We start from the raw sequence: 14930 nt of genomic DNA, 5'->3' as shown, positions 1-14930 counted from the left end.
TGCCACTGAGCCCGCCTCCTAAACATTAAAGTTATTTCAAATGCTTTCTTCCTTTAGCATAAGCTTTAGTCCTTCCTCCTTTACCCTTCTCCCAGTTAAACCCAGCTCCTGGGGAGCTTGTGACAGTCTAAGCGAGGACAAGATATGGTAAAGCAGTTAAGATATAAAAGTGGCAAAGCTGAAGCTACACAAATGAAGAAAGCCCAAAAAAGGTGACCGTCATAGATGGAAAAGTGAAATAGGGACAGATAAGACATCAGATGACGGGAAAGCAAGAAAGAGCAGAGCAAATAAGCAAGCAGGCAAAGGGACTCCCAAGTGAAAGCAGGGTAGGAAGACAAGCAGAGGTCAGGACAAGTGAAACCAAGACAGAAAAGTGCAAGACCGGCAACTTGAAGGAGATGAAAGGGATAAGCAGTTTAAGAGATAACACAGGGTGGAGGCAATTTCCAATGGAACCTTTCTCTACATACTCTGTACTACTACATAAGTGCTTGGAGGGGCATGGTTTGGGGGAATCCTGTCAATAAAGCCATACACATTCTTTTGTTATGTGCCATGGAGTCAAGTGACTCCTGAGACTATAAACACATCTGAATCTTGCCCTACCCTATCTTCACCTCTGACACACTCGAACCTGTCTTAAAAGTCACAGTGTCAATCCATCTTGTTGAAGGTCTTCTCTGACTCTCCACCTTTCCCAGCATTTTATCTTTTTTCCAAGGACTGGCCCCTCCTCACAATATGCTCAAATTATGTGAGATTAAGTCTTTTCACTTCCTCTTCAAAGAATCTGTTATTTGACAGACCATGGGATATTCTATACTTGTCAATTCAAAGGCACCATTTATTATTTTATTCATTTTCCAACTTTCTGATGCATATTGAAAACACCATGGTTTCTTGAGATACCACAAAACCAAGGCATCCTCAAAGAAGTCCATCTATTCTTCCTCTCTGCTCAAGCCTTCAGTGCTCCATAAATGCCTTGCTGTATTTATTAATGCACAGTCACGTCTGATTTTATTAATTTATTAAACAGTGGGCCTTCACTGATGGCTTTTCTGATTGTATTAAGTTTCTAAATAGTGGGCTTTTCAAATAATCCAGGCTGAGTAAAGAGTAAAGCACACTAGGGAGTTCCCTGCCCTCCAACACGTATTTACTTTTCCTCAGGTGGACAACCTTGACTCCTAGGCAGAAAGAATCTGCGAAAGTTGGAGGGGCCCCAAAAGAACAGGCAACAAGACATGTTTCCTCCTCCTAAAAAAAAAAAACCAAAAAAAAAACACAAAACAAAAAAACCCCAAACAACAAAACCAACCATCTTCACTCCATCCTAGTCTCTGATGTTGCCCAGATCCCATTCTTTCTCCAAGTCATGGTAGAAATGGTTTCTCACCAGAATAAGAACACTTGATGTAACTGTAGGATCCCAACACAAGGAAAAAAAGAGAGCCCTAGGAGCATAAGGTATTGCCTCCTCAGAATAAAAATCCTTTGGCTGAGGTATGCAGGTAGTTTGACCAAATATAGGGCCTTAGGCCAGGGGAAAGTATCTTAGTCAAGATAAGACATGTTAAGGTATTGGAAGGAAAGCACCTTGCCCATGTAAGGGCATTTGAACTAAGTATGGTGATAGGAGGTTTCAGTGCAGGAGTTGTAATTTATCAGAATAAGAATCCTTTTAAAGTAACTTCAAATAAACATATAGAGCAGAATAGGATGAAAGAAGTTCCCCTTCCATAAGAGACCATAAATTCTCTGAGGGAGACTCATTAGCAGGAATGGGATAGGGAGTAGGCAGACTTGGCTAAGTCGCCTGATTCCCAACTCGTGCAGTAACACTGTAGATGACCCTCCTATTAACATTGGATTTTTAATGACCTGTAAAACCAGGTCAACAGATGGCATGGCCACAGGATGGCTTTTCTGAACAGTGAGGCCTAGATAGGCCTATGGCAGCAGGGACCAAGCCAAGGGACTAGAGTCTCCTTTGGTGTTGCCAAAAGATGTGTCCTCAGATATTGTTTGCATCCAGGGGTCCAGCAGGATCTCTTCCAGTGTGGGTCGGGCAGAAGGCTTGGGAGCCAGGCACCGGAGAATTAGGGCACGGCAGTCTGTAGGGCAGAAACAGGTAAAATTAGCAGTCAGCAGGAGGTCACCAGATCCTAGGAGGATAGAATTTGCTGGGCTGGGAATAGTGAGGACCTTACCTGATGACACATGGTCAGGGAAGTGGAGCTCAGCCTCAAGAATCTCCTGGTCCTTCTCAAATGGAATGTCCCCACACACCATATCATAGAGGAGGATACCCAGTGACCAGACAGTGGCCGGGAGTGCATGGTACTGGTGTTCAGAAATCCACTCTGGGGGGCTGTATACCCTTGTCCCTGTAGACAAGCTGAGGATTAGACCAATTTCTGATAATGCCATTTTCCTATCCCACATCACTCTCCCCAGAAAGTATAAAGAATATAAATAAAGAACATTCACTATGAGAGCGAGGTCCCCATGCCAGAATAGGAATATCAGAAAAACAAGGGCTCAACACTAGAATGAACACACTTAGAGTAACAAATGATACAGTACCCTCAGAGTAAGAGTTTATTCAGGATAGTAGCAACAGCTCTTCACCAGCATAAGAAACCATAAAAAAGTCATGGCATTGTCAGAAGATGGACTTCATCAGTGGGTAGGGCTTGGGAGTCTCCAGTATTAGATATCAAAAACATTACAAAGGTATAATATAGGTCATAAATTATTTATTATATTTAGGTATCTCAAGCATTGGAGGTCAAAGGAGAAAAGATCATGACAATAAAGGTAAAACATTTTCCCAGTAAAATTTAGGCAAGCCTTACCATCAAAGTCAGTGTAGGGTGCATCATGAAGCAGAGCACCAGACCCAAAATCAATGAGTTTGGCACAGCCTCGGCATAGGTCCATTAAGATGTTTTCATCCTTAATATCACGGTGGACAACTCCACAGGCATGACAGTGCTGAACAGCAGCCACTATCTGCGTAAAGAGGTAGCGGCTTCGGCCCTCACCCAGTGGGCCCTGTTCTGTGATGTAGTCAAAGAGATCCTGGGCAGGCAAAGGCCGCTCAAAGACCAGCATGATACCCTCCGGTGTTTCAAACCAGTCAAGTAGGCGGATCACACCAGGGTGTCCACCACCTGCACCCACCTTCCATAACAGTGCCACCTCAAGTGGGCATGTAGCTGAATCTGTCTGGAGGGAGCAAGCAGAGAGAAATAAGCTGTATGTAAGACCAGTGGTTCTGAGGCTTACTTCTTATGTGGAATCAAAGCTGTCTATGTAGCACTGAGCAGCCTACTTTCTTTCCTGGGCCTCCATTTCCTCTTCTTTTCTTCAAACTTAGAGAGTCTGTACACATCAGGCACATATGAAGATCTCATAATATAGTCAAAGAAAACGGTTCTTGGCCAAATGTCTTCAGCAGAAGTACTTAATAAATACTGAGATGTGATATTTATCTGTTTTGTTTATGTATATATCCCAAAAGACTAGATCAATACCTTGCACACAGTGTGCGTATAAGTGTCGAATCTGAACAAACCCATAGCTGACCCTATACTGAGTTTTTAGAGGTTGTAAATAGCAAGAAAGGAGATTGCTCATCTTTCTCCCTCAGAGCAGCTGGTAAATTCAACTCCTTATGCACAAGGCCCTTTGTACACAGTAGGTGCTCAACAAATGTTTGTTACATAAATGAAAGCATTTTATGAAATGAAATGAAAGCACAGGATCTGACACAGCATTCATTAAACTCTATTATGGTATAATGGTTTGTCTGTTTATGGACCTAGCTCAAGCATGAAAACAATGCCTAAGAACAGGGTAAAACCAGTTGTCATTAAGTCGATTCCAGCTCCTGGAGACCCCCATGTGTGTCAGAATAGAACTGTGTTCCATAGTTTTCAATGGCTGACTTTTTAGAAGTAGGCCTTTTCTTCTCAGGTGTTTCTGGGTGGATTCAAACAGCTAACCTTTTTGGTTACCAAGTGTGTTAACCATTCAAACCAACTTAAGACTCAGGAAACAAGGTGAGGCTTAATAAATATTTGGTAAATAGATCAAAGTAATTAGTAGAAAGGAGCCTAGTACGAAATAACCAAAACCCAAATCCACTGCCCTTTAGCCAAATATGACTCATGTAATGCCTCTTTATCAGATTTCCAAGCCTGTAAGTCTTAACAAAAGATTGTCTCATCTTTCTCCCAAGAAGGGACTGGTAGGTTCAAAATGTCTGTTAATTAGCAACAGAACACATAATGCACGTCACTAGGGATTCTTAGCACAAAATAAGTTCTCTGTAAACATATTTTCCCAAGTACCTAGAATAGTGGTTAATAGTCTGTGCTCAATGCGTATTTGTTAAGTAGTTGTTTTGTGCCATCAAGTCACCTGTGACTCATAGCAACTCTGGGTACAACAGCTCTCAACCCTGTCCTTTCCTGAGCTAATCTCACTGTCTTCAACACACTTACTCCCATTACCCCAGTTACTGTGTCAATTCATCTCATCCAGATGATTTTCTCCTGCATTGTCCCTCCACTCTTCCAAGCATGATGTACTTTTCCAATGACTAGTCCCTCTTGGCAACATGCTCAAAGTATGTGAAATGAAATTTCAAAATTCTTGTCTCCAAGGAGCAACTTGGCTTCATTCTCTCCAAGACAGATCAGTTTGTTCTCTTGGCAGTCCATGATATGCATCTCCAGCACCACAACCCATCGATTTAAGTAGTGATTAATTTCAAAACACCAAGCACAAAGTAGGTAAAAATACTATCATGTGATATATTGTCACTATCATGAAATACCTGTATAAGTGTTGAATGTATGTGCTCAGTGTAACTTAGAGCAGTCTCACTAGGGCCCACCAGGGGGCGCTCCCACCTCTACAACGTATCCAAACCTGCCCAGCTGTTCCCTAAAGGCAGCAAAAAGCAGCCACCATCACCACGGCAACCAGTGACCTCTGACCCTCTTTCCTCTCCAGCATGCCCTGCGGGAAGCCCCCTAAAGAAGGTTTGGCGGGTGGATGAACAAAAAAGGACTGGTAGGGGGGAAAGGCTCTGGAAATTGGGGTGAGTCAGAACAGTTACAGGAATATGGATGTTACAACAGGGTGCAAACAAGAACGGATAATAGCATTCTCACCCAGACAGGGCATCTATTCCCTAGAAAGTAAAAGGGCGAGTTTATTGTCAAAGATGGAGTCTTGGGTTCAGAAAGGACGCCAAAGATACTTACCAAGGGGATCCAACTCAGTACACGACTCCGGGGGATCACTTTGATGGCCACCTGGAGAAAAGTGCCCAGGTGAGGAGACTAACAAGATGACTCCCAGCTGACTATGCCTGTTTTCAGTATCTCTCCATTAGCCAGAAGCCTAGTCTTTTCGGTTCCCAACTACACCGTACCACACTCCATGAGCCAGGGTTTCTACCCTGCCCTCCAAGTTTCCGGAACCAAGTTCAGTCCTTTCCACTATGATTAATCCTAGCTACCCCTTCTCGGGCTTCAAGACCTCTCACTTCCAGGTTCTGAGTTCTGAATTTCCCCAAATCTTCAAACACCTGACTCCAAAATCTAAGACCTTAATTTCTCACCTTCACTCATTCACACACATACCCTGGACCCTCGTTCTAGTGTCTTCATGACTGACCCTTGCTCCCAGACCTCCAAAATCTTGCCCTGAACCTTACACCCGCCTGGGTAACCCCTCTTCCACTCCCACCACCATCTTCACCTGGAGTTTGGTTCTCATTGCTCTACCATAAATCAGTATCCCAATCCTCTGCACTCTATGCACTACACACGCACCTGATGCTCCCAATGCCTTAGCGGTAAATACCTGGAGTTGGTCTGCTATACGGTGTCCTGCGAAGACCGTGCCAAAGCCCCCTTTGCCCAGGAGGGGACCAAGTTGGTATTCGGCTTCAAATGCCTCCCGATTCTTGCCTCCTACGTGGTGGAGGCGAGGAAATCAGGAGAGAAGCAGCAACCCCATCCCCCTACACCATCCCCTAGTACTTCAACCCGCTCTGCCTGGTGGCAGTAAGGAAGGGTGTGCTCACCTGGCGGTGCCGTGGGAGACAGAGGGGGCGCAGGTACCCCCTGCAGAGGCTTGGTCAACATGGAGGAGATGCTGCACATATTTGGCCCAATGAACCCGCAGGGTAGGGACTCCCGGGGCAGAGTGGTTGTGGAGCAAGGATCTGGAAGCGCCAGGATGGAAGGGAGGCACACTCGTGGCCGGGGCATTCCAGTAGACAGTGCAGTTAGGATACACTATTCGCACCGGCGCCAAAGCTACTGAGGGCGCACGTGCCGCCTGGGAGTCACCCAGGGCGACAGCTCCACCCTCTGGGCTTTGGTCAATCCAGACCCAGCACCTGCGGTACCCCAGCCAATAGAAGCCAATGCTTATTTGCATACCGCCCTCAATGTTTAAACACCCCCACAATGCAAATACAAGCCTGATCTTCAGGCGAGGCAGGACCTGCACGCAAAGGAGGGTGGGCACAAGGTGAGACACAATGAGCAAATTAGTTTGGGGAATCCCTTTACTTACAACTTCACAACTAAAACTTCTTACTTTAGTAGTTGTGCTGCGTTGTTTTACTATAGAAAATCTTTCTTTAAAAATATTTATGCGCCACCTCCTTTCCTAGGAAGTTGGTTTGCTGAGGCAGTCTCAGTGTGAAGACAATTTGAGTATATGACTATACAGGATTTTAGTCACTATGGGTGCTCCTCACCTAAGCTATGTGCTTTGGGAAACTGGCAGCCTCTGCCTCAAAACTGAAGGGAGAGAGGTGGTGTCTGAAAGAACCAGTCCAGCTGCAGGGACGGGTACTACCACCACTACCTCACCACCTCGGTGACCTGTGGGGTTTCAGGAGCCCTTAACCTAGCCACACCCGGCTATGGCGCCCAGCCAACAATCTATGATTAGGAATGGCAAGGAGAGTGGGGCTGTACTTTGAGCTGAGAAAGGAACTGCTAGAGGACAGTCAAGGTTTCTTGAGAGGTGGTAACATTGTCAGGCACAAAAGATGGGAAAAATAACCAAAATGCTCTCAACTCCAGATAGACAAATATACATTCTGACAGACTCCAAAGACACACAACCAACTCAACTATGTTAAAACACATACAGTGTCATATTGACGTAAACTTGCCTGAGAAAGAGATTATGCGCCAGGCAGGCACAGTTATCTGTCAAAGTAACACCCAGAAATGCAAACTCTTGTAATAGAATCAAGACAGAGTTGTCTGACTTCTCCCCCCAGGAGATGAATTGTTATTGAACACAGGCACTCCAGACTCACAGAGACTGGCATTGTTATGGGATGATAAAATGTCCTGTCAAAAGAATGTCATTAAAGCATAGGCCTACCAGACATGCACATAAAGACTTGTGCAGTCCCAGAAATGAGAGACCTAGAGTCTGACACAAAAAATATAATAAAGATGCTACACACTCACACATACTGCTCCTAAGGCAGAAAGACAAATTCTGACGTGATGTTCCCAAAGATATGCAGTGTCACAAATACCTGAGAAAACAATGAATCTGGCAACAGATATATGCATCAATCAATAGACATGCAGCCTTGTCACTGAAACAAATAGCTACCCATAAGGTGCCACAGGAATAAATTCAGAAGCCAGATGTATTGTCAGACCCAAATTTGTCTCAGATACAGACACAAAACTGTCAAGAGTAACCATCTGATGTATCCCGTGTGTGTGTGTGTGTGTGTGTGTGTGTGTGTCACACACATACAGTCTTTCTCTTACTGGAATAACTGTAAGATGCAAACAAGAGTTCGAACTCCTTGATCACACACATGAACGTCCCCTTATTCATCCAACATCTGGGACCTACTTTAAGGCTACTGGAGGTCCCTGATAGCACACTGGGTAATCACAAGGCTCCTAACTGGAAGATTGCCATTTCAAACTCCCCAGCTGCTCCTTGGGAAGAAGACGTGGCAGTATGCTTCCATGAAGATTTACAGCCTTGAAAGCAAAAGCACTACTCCGACCTATAGTATCGCCATCAATTAACTTGATGGCAATAGGTTTGTTTTTAAGGCTAACAGACTCTGAGGGAGGATATTAGAAGTAACAGATGAGTCAGGCATTGTGGCCCTTGCCCAGTTTAACAGTGTTAGAAGCAGTGTGATTGGCACAGGATAGAGCAGGGTTTAGGGCTGTTGTACATACGGTCACTATGAGTCGCAAGCCACTCGACGGCACCTAACAACAACTGTTAAGTTACTTATTTGTAGACAGGAGGATAATGGGAATCACACAGCACTTCTTAGCCAAATTCCAGACCAAAGCTAAGAAAGCAGGAAGTAAATGCTGATAAAAAGCAACTCTAGGGTAATAAAATCCACTAACACTTGCACTCGCTAACTATGCCTGGCACTGTAACACATTCTCTCTCAATGATCATGACCAGAGAACATAAAGACAGTAGACATCATTCACGGTTTTACAGATGGGAGATGTGCAATTTAGATAGGTCAAATAATCTGGCCAAAATAAAGTTTTAAAAAGTCATGGAAAGTTTCAAACCAACTGTCCAACACATATATGCGTGACCACTGGACTTCAGAAGACACCCTTAGGAAATACAGAAAGCCACACTCTCACAGCCAACAAACTTCCTTCCACAGAGAGTGGTTAACAAAACACTCCTATGTCAGATAAAAACCTAGGAGAGGGTGTGTGGTGTGTGGCAACAATTTTTCTGTGCTTTAACCTTGCCAACAGAGGTGGCAGAGGAGTAAGGTATATGAAAAAACAGGGCTTGGATGTTCTTCAACTGATAGAACTTAAGTTGGAGAGGATCCTCTTGTTTCTTCTGTCAAGCTCACAATGCTATAAAGTATCAACTGTGCCTTTCCATTACATAAGAGCAAGCATTTACGGTACAAGTTTATGGCTGAGGCTGGAATTCAGGTTGCCCTCTACCAGTACAGTCCTCTTACCAAACTCTCAGGAAATAGGGTAGGCAGCCCACATCTGTGCCAGAACTGTATGAAAGCAACAAGCAAAGAATAGGATCTTTCTTGATGACAACTGTCTATAAGGAGACTTTAATAAGTTAATTAATTCAGTATGAACTGTAGGCCCCACCGAGGAGCACGAGGACTTCAGAAGTAAAGGCCTGAGCCTTGACCTCTTATGTCCATGGGCCCACCCACCTCCTGCCCCACAGAGAACAGAGGTGCGCTCAGGGGAAACTGATATTTGGTTTTATTGTGCCAAAGACATTACAGATGGCAAATCTTGTCAACACCTGTAAGGGGCTGAGGTTGCTCCACTTCCCACAGTCAAATCCTTGGTGGTGACCATGATCCCCCAAAGATGCCCTGACACCCCAAGATTTCAAAGAGACTGGTGATGGTAGTGGAAATAAAAGGAATGCAGCGCGGTCAGTCTCATTGTCCAAAGCCAGTCTGACACTTGGTCACCCACCTCCCCTACCCAAACTCGCATCCACTTCCACAGAACTAGAGGCCAGAAGATAATAACTATACTTCTGTGCCCTCACCATACATCATGACCTGCCATCCCTGAAACAGAGAGACACCACCTTCACAGAGCCAATGCTGTTGTCTAGATCATTTTGGATTGGTTGATAAAGACAAAAGCACATTTTTAATAAAGAAAAATTCAAAACCGAAGGCTCAGACAGACATTCCTGGGGTAATGGGAAGGGAATTTCCCACTTTTCTCCCCCAACTCCCTGGCATCATTTGGGCAGGAGATGACAACAAATTTTGCTGATCTTGTGAGAAATGAGGAGCAGAAGACTTTCCTCTGTCTGAATGTCTCTTCTGGGGCTGCCTGGCAGCTTGTCTGTGTGCCTCTCGCCTACCTTCGGCACCCTTGCCCAAGTTCCCTGTGGAATGCAGGGATGATGATGTGCAGAGGGACACAAGGGACGACAACTGGCAGAGACAGGTGATGTGGCATTATCAGTAAGGGGTCACAGGGATGGGCCAGCCAGAAGGAAGAGGGGAGAGGGCAAGAAGGGTTGCAAGAAAGGACAAGGTGAGAGGGAAGAAAGCCAAAGACAGTGGGGTGGCACCAGAGGGAGGAGTGGTGGCAAACGGTCTTTAGTCCCTGGGTCTCCATCAACTCTTATCTGGGGGTGGCTCTCTGTGCACTTTGTTTTTCTTCATACTGTCTAGGTATTCCTGTTGGGACACTGCCAGCACCGATGCTAAGATCTCATCATCATCCCAGTCATTCAGACCTGCTGGGCAAAAAAGAAAGGGGAGAAAGGTGATAAGAAGTTGGTGCTCTCTCATTCTGCCTTCTCCCTACCCTGGCTCAGAAAAAAACAGATCCAGGCTCCTTATCACTATTCTCTGATAGCCAGAAGCACATTAACATGAAAACCCAAACTAAGACCCTACTCACACATTTCTCTAAGGAGAAGGCACTCACTTCTAAGCCTAAAAAGTTCACTCAGACACCTGCTGGGATAATCTCTTGGTCTGAAATAGTCTAGCACCTCTCACTCCTTTTCTTGGGAATAAAGTCAGTTTCTCCAAAAGCTCCCTCTTAGGATTTCTGTCTTCCTCCAGTTGTGTCTCCCAAACTACTAACTAATCTGAGACAGAGAAGGCTTACCAAAGGCAGAGGGGGACATCTGTTGAATGAGAGCTCGGCACTCCAGAGCAGGGTAAAGGGACACAAGTGGGGAGGTGGCCCGGTCAGCTCCTGTTGAGAACTGGCTGCTTGTACCTGGGGAGGATGAATAATCAATAGAGGCAGGGCTCAGGACACTTCCTAACCCCAACATTTACTCTGTGAGTAAGACACTGACCTGGTGCACAGGGTGAAGGAGGTTTGGCAAGAGCTAAGACAGTGCCAGGAGAAGGGGGTTTGATGCCCAGCTCGGCATGCAGCTCAGGGTGTTCAGGAGATGAGGCCGAACTCCGCTGCCGTGGGGACCGGCTGGTCCACTCCTCCAGGCCACTAGAGGCTGCCGCTGTGGCTGAACTGCATGTGGCACTGGCTTTCCGGGGCTGCAGTGGTGAAGGAAAAGGCGGTAAGTACCAATACAAATCATGATCCTCCCATGTCCTATCACTTCCTCTCCTCCTAGAACCTTGGTACATGAGTCACTGTTATGAATTGTTAAAAAAAACCAACCCCTACAAAAACATACTGTGATCCTAATCCCTATACCTGTGAATGTAATCTCATTGGTGAAGAGTAATAACAGATTCATATAGCTGACACTTTTAGGGTTTTCAAGAGGGTATAAATGGCACAGAGGAAACTGCCCATCTAGCTCCTGCAGAGTGGCAAATGGATTTGAAGTGCCAAAGAGACACTTACCTTTGGGTTACCAAGGCAATTCCCTATGGACATCACCAGAACTGCTAGGCCCACCACTCTTTTCAATATTAAAAAAAAAAAAAGCCAGTTAGACTGGAGTGACAGGAGGTTCTGGACAGAATGGGGGAAAATAAAGAAAATGAAACCAAACTAAACCATAATAACATCAGACCTACTGGCCTGATCTTTTACTTCAGCATTTCTTCCCTTTGTTTTGGCTTCACATTGATTTTGTTTTTTTTCTTCCCAATCTTTGTAATGACCTCTTGCTTTCTTCATCTGGTCATGTGAATTAATGTTCAACAAATCAGTCTATTGTTGAGATGGGTTTTTTAAATTCCATTGGGATACAAGCAAGGTTATATTTTGGTCCTTTTGGACTTGTTTTCACCTTCTTCAGCTAAAATATGAACTTACACAAGTAATTGTGCTCGTGTAAAACACACCAAGCAGCAAGGGAATACTGCATAGTTTAAAATCAGAAAAAGTGTGAGTGAGTGCGAGTGTGTGTGTGTGTGTGTGTGTGTGTGTATTCTTTCTCCATACTGATTCAATCTGTATGCTGGGCAAAGGCTTTAAGAATCTGGACTATATGAAGAAAAATGTGACATCAAGATTGGAGGAAAATTCATCAACAACCTATGTTATATAGACACTATCTTGCTTGCTGAAAGTGAAGAAGACCTGAGGCACTTGCTGAAGATCATGGAATACAGCCTTCAATATGGATTGCATTTCAACATCAAGAAAACAAAAATCTGCACACCCATGTTTATCGCGGCTTTGTTCACAATAGCAAGGAGTTGCAAAAAAGCTAAGTGCCCATCAACAAACGAATGGATAGAGAAGCCGTGGTATATTCACACAATGGAATACTATGCTGCATTGAAAAACAAGGAACTTATGCAATATTATTAAAAATGGGTGACCCTGGAGGACACTATGCTGAGTGAAGTATCTCAGTCACAAAAGGACAAATACTGCATGGTGCCACTGTTGTAAAACAGGACTGAGCTGGGGGTTTGGAGAGACTGAGAAATATGGCTTCAATAATTTATATTGCATTGAAACAGATGATGGAGAAAACTGCTTAAAAGGGATATGTGATTAGGTATTTTTGTCATGACAGGAGTCCACAGCAAAGGCTGTATAGTGAAGTGGACCTGGGGGGGAGGGATTGTAAAACAAGGAAAGAATTTTTCTTTTACTTTTCCAAGAGGGTAGTGTACTAGGTGGAAGGGTTGGGAGGGGAGAAAAGTACAACAATGAATGAATGGAAATCCAAAGTCTCTGTAAATTTTCATTGAAATGAATAATAAATTAAAAAAAAGAAAATAAAAATCCTTACCCCTGGGCCAATAGGCAGTATCAAGATAAATAAAGACTGAAGTTGTCAATGATTTCATTTTACTTAGATACACAGTCAAGACCCTTGGTACTACTGGTCATGAAATCAAAAGATATGTTGCACTGAGCAAATACGTAGTCAAAGACCTCTTTAAAGTGCTAAAATGCAATAAAGTCAGTTTAAAGACTACAGTGCTCCTGATCCAAATCAAGGTATTTTCAATTGCTTCCTGTGCATCTTTAAATTAAGACAGTTAATAGGGAAGCCCAAAGAAGAATAGATGCCTTTGAATTGCAGCGTTGGCAAAGAGTACTAAATGTCCCATGGGCTACCAAAAGGAAAAATAAATCTGTCTTGGAAGAAGTAAAATCAAAGTGCTTAGAGGAAAGGATGGTGAAACTTTATGTCACATACTTTGGGAATGTTATCAGAAGCTAGTGCTTGGAAAAAGATATCATGTTAAAAAGAGGAACAGTAAAAGCAAAGAAGACCCTCAACAAAATGGATGGAAACAGTGTCTGTATATACAATGGGTTCAAGCATGTTAAAGAGAATGTGAGGATGGCACGAGTTAGGGCAAGGTTTACATCTGTTATTCATAGGGTCACTATGAAGTGCAGTTAACTCATTGGCACCAACATCAGCAATACTAATATGATAGAGACTGCTGGAACCCCTGGAGTTATGTCCCTTAAGACACTCTTCAAGTCCTGAAATGAACCTACTCCAGGGGGATCAACTTTCAGCCAAACAACAGACAAGATTATGAAGTAAACAATAAGCACATGTGAGGAATGTTTTTATTTGCCCAAAATAAAGTTCAGAAGGCAGGTGGGGCAAGGAAAAAAAAAAGTGTGAAAAGAGTGCTGTCGCATCAAGGAAGTCTCCTTAGATGCAGTCGCATCTAATAATATAAAACAAAATGGATATAAATTGTTTAATGGAAAACAAATTTGCTCTGTTAACTTTCATGCAACACAATCACACAAAAGAGTAGATTCGACATAGGGACAAGCAAGTACAAATGGGGAAAAGACAGATGCCGTGTGAAGATTACCAACACTGGCTAGAGAATCTGAAACAAAAATTACCCTGCAGGGCAGAAAGAGTGACGTTCCCTAGATCCGGTGCCCTGAGAAAATAAAGTAGCTTGTATTTCTTTCTATTACAGCATCATTAATAAACTATGATAGTCACCATCACTCTCATCATGGAAAGGACCATAGAACTCCCTCATTAGACAAAGAATAGTCTCCTTAACCTTTCTTTCTTGCACCCCTTTGGCCAATCGAATCATAAGTCTTGTTTTCCCCCAATATTTTTTATTAATTTTAATAAACATTTAGAGATTTTGGATTTCCATTCATTCATTGCTGCACTTTTCTCCCTGACCACACCTCCCCGCCAGTTCACTTCCTCTCTTTAAAAAGAAAAAAAATGCCTTCATTGGTATACAATTCCCCCATCACCCCACCACCACCCGTACCAAGTACACTTCTCTATGCAACCTTAATTCTGGACTCCTGTGCTAACCATAATACTCAATCATATATCATCTCTAATCTGTTCTTTCCCTCATCTATTTCAATACAGTATACATAATTTATCCAGTTTTTTCTCAGTCTTCCCCAAACCTGATGTCAGTCCCATTCTACAAGAGTGGCACCATGCAGTATTTGTCTCTTTGTGACTGAGATATTTCACTCAGCATAATGTCCTTCAGCATCACTCATTTTGAATAATATTGCATGAGTTCCTTGTTTTTCAATGGTGCATAGTATTCCATTGTGTGAATATACCACAGCTTCTCTATCCATTCGTTTGGTGATGGGCACTTAGGTTGCTTCCAACTCTTTGATATTGTAAACAAAGCTGTGATAAACATTGGTGTGTAAATATCTGCTTGGATGGCAGTTATGGTCTCTATGGGGTATATTCCCAGTAAGGGGATTGCTGGGTCAAATGGTATCTTTATTTGCAACATTTTGAGAAAGCAGCACACCGCTTTCCACAATGGTTGCACCATTTTACATTCCCATCAACAGTGAGTACAAGTTCCAGTTTCTTCAATAATGTATACTGCACTGAAACAGAGGAGGGAGAAAACTGTTTAAAAGAGATATGTGACTAGGTATTTCTGTCATGACAGGAGTCTAGAGCGATGGCTACAT

General features: G+C 43.6%; 2 protein-coding genes across 3 annotated transcripts in view; both read right to left on the bottom strand.

Annotated features, from left to right (window-relative positions):
- Nucleotides 1-1956: 1956 nt before the first annotated feature.
- On the bottom strand, nucleotides 1957-6272 carry PIM2 (pim-2 oncogene). The gene is made up of 6 exons (XM_006903323.1): nucleotides 6113-6272; nucleotides 5890-5999; nucleotides 5286-5336; nucleotides 2865-3237; nucleotides 2217-2393; nucleotides 1957-2120 (listed from the first exon to the last, which is right to left on the bottom strand). The coding sequence occupies exons 1-6, from the start codon at nucleotides 6189-6191 to the stop codon at nucleotides 1957-1959; spliced, it is 954 nt and encodes a 317-aa protein (XP_006903385.1). The 5' UTR covers nucleotides 6192-6272.
- A 3427-nt stretch (nucleotides 6273-9699) lies between these two features.
- Nucleotides 9700-14930, bottom strand: part of OTUD5 (OTU domain containing 5) — a 68691-nt gene continuing 63460 nt past the window's right edge. The window contains exons 7-9 of one of the 2 annotated variants that reach the window (XM_006903321.1): nucleotides 10894-11095; nucleotides 10698-10811; nucleotides 9700-10317 (exon numbers count right to left, since the gene is read on the bottom strand). In XM_006903321.1, the coding sequence (XP_006903383.1) occupies nucleotides 10196-10317; nucleotides 10698-10811; nucleotides 10894-11095 (438 nt within the window). In that variant the 3' untranslated portion in view covers nucleotides 9700-10195. The remainder of the gene's footprint in view (nucleotides 10318-10697; nucleotides 10812-10893; nucleotides 11096-14930) is intronic. The other variant, XM_006903322.1, reaches the window with a different exon arrangement.

Source organism: Elephantulus edwardii, unplaced genomic scaffold, assembly GCF_000299155.1.
Source record: "Elephantulus edwardii isolate Elephantulus edwardi_28Jun2011 unplaced genomic scaffold, EleEdw1.0 scaffold00567, whole genome shotgun sequence".
In the NCBI taxonomy this organism is placed as follows: Eukaryota; Metazoa; Chordata; class Mammalia; order Macroscelidea; family Macroscelididae; genus Elephantulus; species Elephantulus edwardii.
This window is presented reverse-complemented; position numbering and strand designations above follow the sequence as displayed.

What these genes read in the sequence shown, in the direction of transcription:
- PIM2 (XM_006903323.1), bottom strand. Translation starts at nt 6,191, where the DNA reads ATGTGCAGCATCTCCTCCATGTTGACCAAGCCTCTGCAGGGGGTACCT. An exon ending in GTCTCCCACGGCACCGCCAG is followed by an intron (nt 6,000 to 6,112) that starts GTGAGCACACCC and finishes TCCACCACGTAG; the next exon opens with GAGGCAAGAATCGGGAGGCA. An exon ending in TACTGAGTTGGATCCCCTTG is followed by an intron (nt 3,238 to 5,285) that starts GTAAGTATCTTT and finishes TGCTCCCTCCAG; the next exon opens with ACAGATTCAGCTACATGCCC.